This window comes from Anarhichas minor, unplaced genomic scaffold (assembly GCF_050575085.1).
Source record: "Anarhichas minor isolate MPS153535 unplaced genomic scaffold, ASM5057508v1 ptg000045l, whole genome shotgun sequence".
Taxonomy (NCBI): Eukaryota; Metazoa; Chordata; class Actinopteri; order Perciformes; family Anarhichadidae; genus Anarhichas; species Anarhichas minor.
Window position 1 is genome coordinate 3162137 of NW_027466491.1, and position 12481 is coordinate 3174617.

The window sequence follows — 12481 nt, forward strand, 5'->3', positions numbered from 1 at the left end:
TCGGCAAGAAAGTGAATAATATGTCCTAAAGTGTCAAACTATTGTTTTAACATTAGGATGCAGCTCAGTAGTCTATTTGTGCTGATAGATTGTTATTTAAGGGAAGATAAGTAATGGAATGAACTACAGGGCTAATTAAAAGGCTAAATTGTGTGAAAAAAGGCCACGTCAGAAGCATAATTAATATTTTAATTCATAGGAGCATTGCATCGTTACCAAGAGCTGCATATCCCTTGTTAGACATATAATGAATGCTCTCTTAGTTTAAGTAAAGATTTCAGGAAAAAATTGCTTCCTCGCTCTCAACAGTCTCCATGGAAAATGAAAAAAGAAAAATCAGAAATTTTGTCAAGACCAATTTTTTAATTCCCTGCCCAAACCAAGTTCTATCACTTTCTCAAGGATACGGCTGCTTAATATGCATTACTGCCAGGGATAGAGGTGCAACAGGAACATGTCTATTGTTTGGAAAAAACTTTCAACATTACATCTACCTGTTGTGATTTCAAGCTCCAGGGTGCTGCTGGATGTAATGTGTTCATTTAGCTGCAGCAGAAACAGCAGGTGTTTGAATGAGGCTCCGAGGCACTCGCTCTCTCTCTCTCTCTCACTCTTTTCTCTGCTGTCTTCGGTTTCTCTCACCCTCTCTCACGTGGTTTTCCTCTGTCTCCCCCCCTCCCCGTCTCGCTGCGTCCTCCTCCTTCTCCTCCACCTCTTCCTCAACCTCGCTCCGCTCTTCTCTCCGTCGCTCTTCCTCACCTCCACTGCAGCGGAGAGTTTGCGCCTTCCTGCGAATAGCCCCAAGGAGCTTGCCAAGGTTCTCTCTCCTGTCATTTTAACAGCTGTTTCACTCATCGATATGCCAAGAGACAAGTGTGTGTGTGTGTGCACGTGTGCGCGCGCGTGTGTGTGTGTGTAGAGGTGATTACAAACCGACAGACTTTGGGTTTTCAATTATAGAATGGCAGTGCACATTTTGACAGGTCTGCTGGAAAAGCCTGTACCCATGTGAGCGTGCGCAGGCGAAGGAGCGTTGTGTGTATTTTTAACTTGTTTTTGGGTATGCCTGACTGCATTTTCTCATTGCCCATGAGGTGGTTTTACACATGTTTGTCAGGTGGACCGTTCATCCCCGCAGCAGCTTGAAGTTCACACCACACTGCTACTTAGAAATCCTCTCCCTGTCTCTCTTCTGCAGGCTCTACTGAAGATGTGACTCGTGGATTACAGGCTCAACATCCCCAACTCTATATTTCTACTGCACCGCCGCCACGTTTCTAAGCTTCGCTCTTTATCACACTGGTCCATTCTGGAATATGATTCGCTCATGGGGCTCGGCTAGCTCCACCCCTGGGGTCCTCTACTCCTCCCCCTTTGACCAATAGGAAGGCCCTACTTTTTAGTATTCCCAAAAACACATCCTCAGTTTTGGAATATCCATCAGAAAGCCCCATTGTAAGACTTGGCTCTTGTTTGGTAATCAATCCTTGATCATGGAACCACAGTGGAACCCGACTTCCTGTCCGCAGTCTCCCTCTGTCGTCTTCCTGCTCATGGCTACTTCCTACACTTGGCTCCTTCCCGTCGCCGCCCCTCAGCGGATCCTAATAGACCCCCAGGCGGCGCCTGAGTACGCCCACTCCATCCGACTGGACGGCGACATCATCCTCGGCGGATTATTTCCCGTGCACTCGCGGGGGGACCGCGGCACGCCCTGCGGGGAGCTGAAAAAGGAGAAGGGCATCCACCGTTTGGAGGCCATGATGTTCGCCATAGACCTGATCAACAAGGACCCCGAGCTGCTGCCCAACATCACGCTGGGGGCCCGCATCTTGGATACCTGCTCCAGGGACACGTACGCTCTGGAGCAGTCCCTGACTTTTGTGCAGGCCTTGATTGAGAGGGACGGCTCCGACGTCCGCTGCGCCAACGGGGACCCTCCCATCTTCACCAAGCCAGATAAAATCGTAGGGGTGATAGGAGCCGCGGCCAGCTCGGTGTCCATCATGGTGGCCAACATCTTGCGCCTGTTTAAGGTAAGAGTTAACTGTAAAAATTGAATCATTTTCTCTACTCTCTTCTTCTCATCTCCTCTCTTCTGTGTGTGTGTGTGTGTGTGTGTGTGTGTGTGTGTGTGTGTGTGTACATTTCTGTCTAGGCCGCTTGCACACTTACCCTCACTCATCATCACTGACAAGATAAAGTTCAGTGATGACAACCAATTAAAATGTAGTCAGTCTTCCTGGAGGTTTCAGCAGCAGCGAAAGCAGTGCCACTTCTTCCTGCACATATATGGAGGGTATACTTTTTTTTTTAGCCTGTGCATTTGCCTTTAGAAGCCTAGTGAGATTTAATCTCTTCGGCTCAAATGTGTGTGTGTGTGTGTGTGTGTGTGTGTGTGTGTGTGCGTGCGTGCGTGCGTGTTTGTACTGCACAGCTTAGATCATTCCTGGTTTGTGCTTGGGCCAAATGAAAATGGCTGCCAAACACGGGTATCAATTACTGCTGAAATCTGTCAACAGCCACTTCATTCAATGCAAAGTACGTGTGTGTGTGTGTTGGGACATCTCTTTGTGTTAGTATGTTTTCTAGTACACGTGTGGGCCTAATTGAGCATGCTTACGAGTGCTCATGTGTATGCATGCAGTTTTTTCCTCCCTTTATGCTGCTCTTGTTTGTGTCCTTGCATGAAGCTCCGCATATATCTGTGCCACTCGTGTTTCTCTAGGTGTGCAATTGGATGAGTGCGCTTATGTGTGAGTGTGTGTGTTGGCGTTGTCATCATTAGCCGAACAGGGCTGATGGATGGCCGTATGATTATGAAATATGAGTCCTGTAATGACGCCCATGGCATTTCACATCCACATCGATCCCATGCACTCTCATAGCAAGTGTGTGTCTGTACGTGTGTGTGTGTTTGCAGCCGCACATTTTTGCGCATCCCTTCCTTTGGTAATCCTTAAAGTGTGCGAGAGCACACGGGATTGTATGACTGCGTGTGTGTGTGTGTGTTTGAACGCACTTGTTAACAAACCAACTCGTGCTTTGAATGGAAGATTTGCATATTAAACAACAACAACAACTAAACATGATTTATGCCAGGATCTGTCACAGCAACAGCACTCGAACAGAGCGCCTTTCTGGCTCCGCACTGCCTCCTTCTCATTTGCCTAATACGATTTAGTGCGTCTGCGTACATGCGTGTGTATTGTATGTCAGTATTTAAGCGTGCCAGCGATTGTTTGTGTGTGTGTGTGTGTGTGTGAGAGAGAAAGTCTTAAGTATTTGGTAAACCTGTGTGTGTGTGAGTGAGTGCCCGTGGCAGTGGTATTATATGACACAAGACTGTATCTTTCTCTGCTTGGTTTAACATGAATAATGCAGCATGTGTCACAGTCTGAAAATAGTATGGAGGACACACACAACATTGTGCAATAAACATATGTCTTTTTTAACTGGGCTAATCTGACAGTGCCAGTCACAGCTAGTCGCCCACTCAACACAAGGGGCTCAGAAAGCTGAGAGAGAGAGAGTGCGTGCGTGCGTGTGTGTGTGTGTGTGCGTGTGTGTGTGTGTCTTTTAAATCTAGCAGCAGACAAAAGAGATTCAAACAACAGATTGTGTGAGAAATATCACATCCAAATCCTCAGGAAAACAGACTTTTTTTGTTTGTTTCCACCGCGCTCAGCACACGGAGGGAACCGCGTGCTGACAGTCGCAGAGAAAATCAAGTCGCACAAAAGTTGTTGGTGTCTTTTGTCGCTGGTTCCTCTTTTGAAGATTATCTGTAACCGTTTCTGCTTTGTGGGATGATACGGGGCGGAGAGAGGGGATGACATAAGATATAATACGATGAAACTTTGCTAATCCTCGTGGGGAACCGGGCCGGCGCAGCAGCATATCTCCGAGGAAATTCCAAAGGAATTTAGTAAAAAGAACGCCGCAAATGGGGGTCATTTAAATGCTCTAAGCTGGCTATTTCAACACTACATTAAAAGGAAATGTATAGATCACAGAATAGACATGGTTTGGGTTTGTGTAAAAAAAAAAATCAGTTTGATCGTCAGATCTGTTTGAGTTCCCTGCCCAGCGGTGCTTTTTTTCTTGCCACATTCCCAGATCTGATTAACTAACATGATGAGTACAATCTCATTCATAGATACTGCATGAACAGGTGTGTGGAACAGCACCTGGACTCGTGTCTGGTGAGTTCTCAAACCCTAAGCCCTGTTTTGTTTCCAGTGTGCATTGTTTCGTGCTTCTATGGGGAATTGAATTAATGAGGATACTATTGTGTCATATACAGGTGCTGCTCTGAGTTAAATATGGAGGGCACATACCTGGAACATCCTCTCCATCACTACACCTGCCACTTGTTTCCAGTTTGCCGCCCCGCCTCTGCTCCTCTCGTCAAAAACATCATATTTATTTTCACTCTCGCATTTTGTCTTTAATTTTTCCCTATGAGCGCTCATCCTCAAAGAGTATAACTGCTTCATCTTAGGATATTGATTTTGCACGTGCGTGGCTGGTAATTACAGCAGCATTATGGATCGGCTGACCCCTGACGATTTTGGTCACCTCTTGAGGCAAACCTCGGCCATAGCTGAACGATTTTAACCCGCTAATGTTTGCACAGGAAACGCTGATACTTCACTTATAAACACCAAAAACTGTGGGTCATCTCTATCAATAACCCTGACAATGTGTACGTCTTTTAAAGAGCGAGGATCTGATAGCTGCCCTCACATCATAATGGACTGTGTGTGTGTGCTGTGCATTGGAAGCTAAAAAAAGAAGAAAATAAATTCAATTCCTGAGTTGATAAGTGGGGGCTCTCCCCTGGTGAGAACACATGAGATAAATTTGCCTCAGGGAATTCAGGAAACACACACGACACACACACTTGCATACAACACTCCGTGCGTGAGCCGGTGTGTGAGCCGTTGTGCGGTCCTTTACTCAAGGTTCGCATCTTGGTAAAGTATGTCTTACATATGCGTATATCTATGTGACCGCTTGCGTGAGGGGGGGGACCAATAGCTACAGACGAGCACGCCAATTGCTTCCATAATTCAGCCGCGGCCTCCTTTCCTCTCCGTCTGTCTGGGGAATTAACTGCCGCACCGTGTGATATTGCTGATATATTCATCTGCCTGCGTATTACCACTGCAATGATTGCTTTCCCTGAGCACTGCTCTCACTGTTTGAGGTGTATTTCTGAACCACGCATTGTGTGACATCCCCCACTCCCAGGAGGCACTTGAATGAGTATAAAGTATCTATACATCTACAGGTACATGTACAAAATTACATTTTCCGTGTGTGTGTGTGTCTCCAAACAGAGTGCTCGCGTTTGCACGTGAGAATGAAATCACACACTTTCTGCTGCAAATTAGCGAGAGCAAATGTTTGCTCAAACCCTTGGAACGTTACACCAGGCTGGGGCTTCACAAGGCTGACAACAGCTGCATTAAAAATGCAATTAAAGGCGGTTTTCCCCCCCCCTTTCTATTCAGATGCCAATTCAGACGCAATCCCTGACAGATGTGCTATTATTCACAAGGTCAGAAACAGTTTGCCGTTACAGTCTCGTCCTAATCCATGAAGAGTGTTTGATGATATAAGAAAGAAAGAGTACGAAGAAGACTGGCCGAGGAAAGACAGAATAAGACGAAAGAGAAAGGATGCAGACGAACATGCAGAAGAGACGAGACAAAACGGGAAAAATGACCAAACAAAAGACGAAGTGAGCAGGGGAGACCGGGGCACCCTCGAGAGCGTAATGATGTGGTGTTGATTTCTTCCACGGAGGCATTATGCATTGAGAGGGTGATGGTAATGACGCCACACAGAGCACACTAGAACAGCGAGCAGGAAACCTCATTAGGACGAGAGTGGGTCTCGGGTTTGTGTCAACTCGTGCTTGTGAAGTGCTGCTGAAGCGGGAAAAACATCGCGGTCCGCTCCAGACGAGCAGGACCGCGATCATCCAACCTCTCCTAACGAAGGCAGCCTTAATGAGCAAATGGTTAATGAAGGGGGACTTAATTGTCCTTCTGAAATTATTTATTACTTTCCATTTGTTGAGTGTTGCTCGGGGATGATTCATTTAGTAGAGCCATATGTAGGCCTAATGGGTGAACGCAGATGCAATTGGATTTGTTTGCAGCTCAATGGTGCCAAAAACACTGAAACAGGGGAAATACCTTGAAGGATCTCTTATGCAGACAGAGCTAACTTAACTAACTATTTTCCTTAGATGCCATTTTCTGTATATGGCATCTATACATATAACTAGTTAGTTATGTAGAAAGGGAATGGGAATATTAGGTAAATGCAATGCTGTATATGAAGAATATGACAGAATATAAGTAGTATTAGTGACACCAGACAATCCAGTGGTTACCTTTTTCTGTTTTTATGCAAAAATAAAGACATTTATGTGTGTGGTTTGTTATTTACTCGGAGGGTTTTTGCGCATATCTGTTTGTTTTCACCCTTTTCTCCCCATTTTTCATTGATTTCCTTTTACCTGAAGTATTTCCATTGAAAGAGGAGCTCTCTAACTGAGACATGCAACAATACATCTTGATATCGTATAAGTCTGATACTGACTCAGATAGCTGGATCTGTGAGGACGGGCTGATCTGGACACCATTCAGATATCTGTGGATATTTATTTGTTACATTTTGTTTTACCAAGTTAGGAAAACTAAGGATTAATTAAGTCAAGCTTGATATTATCTCACACATAAAAGAATGATCCCACTCACTTTCACACAGCGAGGCAAACAGCTTCATCAATCAAACACTGGTATCGAGACTGAACAAGTCAGATCTGTGCAAACTTTTAACGTACATGGCGATCAATGTTCTTTTGCGACACGAAACATTTTGGTGCAAAGGGACGAAATCACTGAAATTCAACTGAAACCATTAGTGTGTTCAGCAGACTGAACTTGAACTGCACACGATCCCAATCACCACATATAAACACTTGTGTACAGCGATGAAATAGTGTAATTTAAAGTTGAATGAAGTTCTCTGATAAGAACCAAGAGGTTAATACAAATGTGTTTCATGAAACTGTGTGTGTGTGTGTGTGTTAATGTGTGGATTTATTTGTGACTTCACCGTCAATGTGTGTGTGTGTGGGACAGAGGGTTTCCTAAAAAAAAAAAAAAGGCATTCATGGAATCTGTGTTTGTGAGGGAGATGGAAAGAGTAAAAGAGATAGCGACTGCCTGCGAGTATTATCTGCTAGTGCATGTATGGAGAGGACCGGTGTGTATAGAGTACATTAGAGTGGGATGAGATCCTATCTCTCCTCTTCCTTTCATCAGGTTGGGTGCCTGAATAGAAGCTCAGATAAGGGATAAGTGAACCTATTACACACAGGCGACGCTTTCACACACCACAAGCCGGACAAAGCCGACCATTTTGACTTGTCAAAGCAGGAAAAAGCATAGTTGTAACTAATGACATTAATGGCTCCTCTGTCACAATGACGTCACAGACCTTTTCTCACAATGGAAATTTCAACTTGTCAAACACACTAACGATGTCAAAATATATTCCACGACACATCTAAAATGGAACGAAACCAACGTTAATGCGATTAGTTACACCTGTGCTTTCCCTGTGATGCAAAGTCATGAATTCGACTTGGAGAATTAAAGGCCATTTTTTGTTGTTGTCAGGTAACATTTTCTCTACTTTGATCCGTTCTGACGAATAAGGTAGGAGTTGGCAGCCATGGTCCATGGGTGCAGTGATACACAACATGCATCGTGTATTTATTTGTTTGTGGTATACGAGGAAACTCATGTTTGCGTGGGGATTATTTGCAAACTGCATTAAAACTCTGGTGGGATTTGGGGGGTTTGTACGAGATGCCAATGCGAACCGCTCAGCCAACGTCCATCCTCGTTCAGGTGTGAAGCCGTGCCAAGCGAGCCAGCGCGCACAATTACCGGAATCCTGGCACACACAGCTTGTTTGTGGTATTGGTATAACATGTCCGTTGGGAGGAAGAGCTCTTTGGCGAGAACAGCACAAACATGTAGATTACTCACGTAAATGTTCTTAATTCAATTTAATACAAATGTTACATTTTTTGGGGTTTCCCCCCACTGTGTGTTGCCTATACGCATCATAACGCGCACGTTAAATAACCATCATGCAAACGGCGTGCCGAGTTCTATGTAAGGGTGCGATGGTTGCAACACTTGGATGAATCGCAACTTGTCTTTCCAACATGAACTTCTAGTTGCAAATGTGTTCAGCCTGCACGATTCCAACGCTCGCTTTGGAAGACAGCGCAGATGCATTGGAACGATGCAGCGGTAATGGCTTTGCTCATTCGAAATGAATTAACTCGACAAGGACAGACAATGAGGGAGAAGTTTGCAGAGTGGAAACTCGAGCTGACGAGTTATCATTTTAAGAGAGGTATTTGCCATCTTATGAACTAAACTTGATTAAAGCTAATTAAATGATTTCAGTTTTTGTGTAAAATATGTGCTCGAAGAGAACTGTCACTTTTAATAAAACATATTTTACAGATTACAGTGACTCATTTTGTTGTCTTGGCCACGTCAGGAGTCCTTTTCATTGCGTTTCCTCAAATGAGGTATATAGCGCCCCCTAACGATACCACACAACCTTTGTGTGTTTAAGATGAGGTAGACTATAGATCTGGCAACGTGCAAACAAAATGACTCGGACTGCAACGAGAAGCATCATTGGACATTGCTTGATATTAGATGAACCACATCCCCGTGAAAGAAAGAAAGGAGAACTTCCACGTCAAATAACGTGAGTCAACACAATAAGTTAACGCCTCTCTGTGGTTGTGTGCGTGCGCATTTGGACTCCTCGCTGTTTAGCTGCTTGTGCTGTGAAGGTAATGTGATGCGCTGCGTCTGTGCCTCGTTCTGTCTGCTGCTCACTGAAGCTGTTGTGTTTTTTAAGTTGGCTCGCGCACATATAGTATGTGTCTGATGCACGCGCTGCTATACTTGTTGATGTTTACAGCAGCTGAAGTCTGTGGATGTCATATGTTTGCACAAAGCAGCCGCTTCGACACGCAAACAGGCTGCACGCAGGTGTAATTAATCAAATGTAATTAATCAAATTGAAAACATTCGCCAGCAGCGTGCACGGTACCAGGGCTGTGTCCCACCGACATGGAACCGGGCCAGAAATATTGTTATGAATAGATTTATCAATCAACAGAAATTTAATTGTGATGCAACTCTTTTGATTAGAGATATAATCGTTGTTTAATCAACCAAAAATGCCAAATATTAGCTGGTCTTCTCCATTTTATGTCATTGTAACAGAAATGCCTTTGTGTTTTGGACTGACTCCTACAAAACAAGACACAAACCGATTTTATTTATTTCTATTTTTTGCTGCAGAGTAGTGCTATATATATATATATTTATGAATGCTTAGAAGGTGCATAAGAAACGTGTGATTTATCTACGACTTGTGCTTTCTTTCTATTTCATGTGAATGTAAAATCATAGTGTCATCCTAAAGTTCACTAGAATATGTGGTTCATTGTAACAATGGAGCGGTGCTGAAACAATCCTGATTTGTAAACTGTGTCAGTGGCCCCAGTGGCCCCTGTGGTTTAGTAGTGAGCTGATAAGAACTGTGCACATCTGACAGGTGCGGGAAGATCTGTTTATGCGTGTGTTTCTTAGTATTTTATATTTATTTCCTCCATTGCATATCGAGGCACTGGAGACGGACGGATAGCATCCTTATAGACTGGTCTCAGAACACAAACTCGTGATCACGTCGTGAGTAAGGGGAGTGTGTCATATTTGTGTTACATCTTACAAAACTATTTGGGTAATCTTTCAGTCCTGTAAAATAGCCTACACACACACACACAAGTGTAATTGAGCTGCTATACAGGCGTGAAATTTGGTGGCAGACTGATAATTGCAAGGTGTTTGAAATGGGAAAACAGAGCTCAAGTCCAAGACTTGCTGTTGTGTTTGCTAGATGTGTTTTGTCTGTTTTTTTGAAAAGAAAAAGACCAAACGCTCTTGTTGGTTGTTACAGCATTTGTCATTTATTGGAATAACAAGAACGCAATCTGTGCTGGACGACTGCTCTTTAAACTGCTTTTGTAATACCTCACGTTATATCTGATTGGCTGCTTGCTTGTGTCACCGTAATCGATGAGTGTGGGTGTGCTAAACGGTCGCGTCGTATGACTTGTGTTTGCTACCGTCGTAAGTGACACCTGGGTGATAAGTTCAACATGGGTGGAGACAATAATAGTCATTAAATTTCAAACTTGTTTCTCATAGAAAGTCTTTGTAATAGAACGACATGTGAACTCACGGATTGTTTCTCAAGTCTCTTACTGGGGGGGCGTAGACGGGAAGGAATACATTTTTAATATTTTTGGAGAGCGGAGTGAGAGACGCAAGCGCTTCATTAAATCTGCCTTATCTTTCAAGCAGCGTTCCCCATGTTGAGGCGGCTGGGAAGTTGAAACAAGAGCACCCCGAATACTTCACAGATTTGAAAACACATCCCAGTATGACTTAATTTTAATAAATGTGAGTGAAAGTAGGACAGAGGAGAGAAAATTAGACGGGGGGGAGATTCTCTCTGAAATGAGGTGCAGAGCGTTTTGTGATAAGTGTCTGCTGGTATAAAGCTAAAACTCAAAAGTGTATGTTTGATATGGAGCGATGATTACCAGCTGGGGAGGTTCATGATGTTTGGCAATGAAAGAAGCAGATATAAAACAAGTTCTGGAGAGAAAATGGCAGCTTTTAAAAAATAAATCCTTGCTTCTTTTCTCCACTTTACTAGTCAGATTAACCTCTTTAATCTGTTTTCCCTCCACAGTACTGTCATTTTCTTGTTTTTCTCTCATCCATATTCTTTTCCATCCCCTAAAAAAAGGCAGGCGAGGCCAACAGCGATATACGCAGGAAAGAAGCAGGGCAGTAAAGGTGGTAGATAAGGAGATGGAAGGGCAGTAAGGCGGTTATCGTCAGAGGAAAAGAAGTTCAGTAAAAGAGCAGCTGAAGGCTCGAGGGAAAGAGACGGGTTGCGGGAGGTGTTTTTACATCTCGCAGCGATGTTGCATCAGATCAGAGAAAGCAGGTGGGAGGAAGAAGAATAAAAAAAAAAAAAAAAAAAGAGGTTAAAGTGTTTGGCGTTTCCTGCTCTTGGCGTGCCTCAATCCATCTTTCTTCTTCAGCGGCTGCTTTTCTTGTCTGCTCTCCTGCTCTTCCTCCTCTGACCGTGTTAATAGCTGCGGCGTATTATTTATGAAAGCAAGGCCAGAAGACATGGAAAGAACATTAGCAGAAAGCCATTGATCCTCATGCCAAAAAAAAAACACATTTTTTTTTCTCCTTTGGAGATTTATATAGAACATGACATATGCTGGATATGACAGTCTTTCTCTCACTCATTCTCTCTCTCTTTTACACACACACACACACACACACACACACACACACATTTGTATTTCTATCCCCTCTATTTGTTCGTCTATATAAATGGAAGTGATGGATGAAAGGAATAAAATGGGAGAGTTAATTTATGTATTGGGCTGGTATATAAGTGTGATATCGGTTTGCTCAGAGTTGGGAGCAATAGCATGTGTGCTCGTTTGTGTGAGTGTGTGTGTGAGGAAGAGAGAGAGAGAGAGAGAATTACTTGCAGGGTTTTGCCAATTACCCCCCTTAAGCTGGAGGTCAAGGAGGACGGAGACGGAAAACATCTTTCTTTTTTTCCTCTTTAATCCGCATTCATTGCCTGCCAGTAACAGCCTCCTCCTCCTCATCACTCTCCCTCCCTCCTGCCTCCAGCATCCCTAAGGTCGTGCTCAGACCGACATTAGCATTGTGTGAAAAAAGAAAGAAGAAGAAGAGCCACAAGGCAATGCAACAATATCCAGCAATGTGCCGCATTGGCCCAGTCACATACGTACAAGGATTGATGGTGTAATTCTACTGCTTGCCTCACTATTGTCCACACAGATGATGAAATAAGTGTTGATAACTTCAAGAGTTGTAATTTTCTGTCTCATGGTATTATAAGTCACTGCGGCCGTGTTTCTATTGGCCACATCTGCACAGTCAAAGCTGAACAATGGGGAATAAGAGTCGGATGAGGATTGCACCAAAACAAGCAACACTTGAATTTCTTTGTCCTGTGTACCCTTTGTTATAAAGAGAATGGAAGAGAAATGATTCTCTGAATGAAAGTGTCTTTTCCCCATTCCTATACCTCATGCCTATTTGATTTTGCTCTTGTACTCCAGCTTCTTCATCTCACCACCCCTCCTGCTCCTCTCTCACCTCCCTCCCTCCTTCCTCTCTGTCCTCCCTCTCTCTGCCCTCGCTGCCCTAGCCGGTAGCGCTCCTCCTCGGAGGTAAGGCGGCGCTAAACGGCGTCGGCGCAGCGTCCCCATGTATTTTTAATGGCCACG

At 44.0% G+C, this 12481-nt stretch overlaps 1 protein-coding gene across 1 annotated transcript in view; it reads left to right on the forward strand.

Moving 5' to 3' along the window:
- Window positions 1-1493: 1493 nt before the first annotated feature.
- grm8a (glutamate receptor, metabotropic 8a) overlaps window positions 1494-12481 on the forward strand; it is a 185157-nt gene continuing 174169 nt past the window's right edge. The window contains exon 1 of the mRNA XM_076111791.1: window positions 1494-2036. Coding sequence (XP_075967906.1) covers window positions 1494-2036 — 543 coding nt within the window. The remainder of the gene's footprint in view (window positions 2037-12481) is intronic.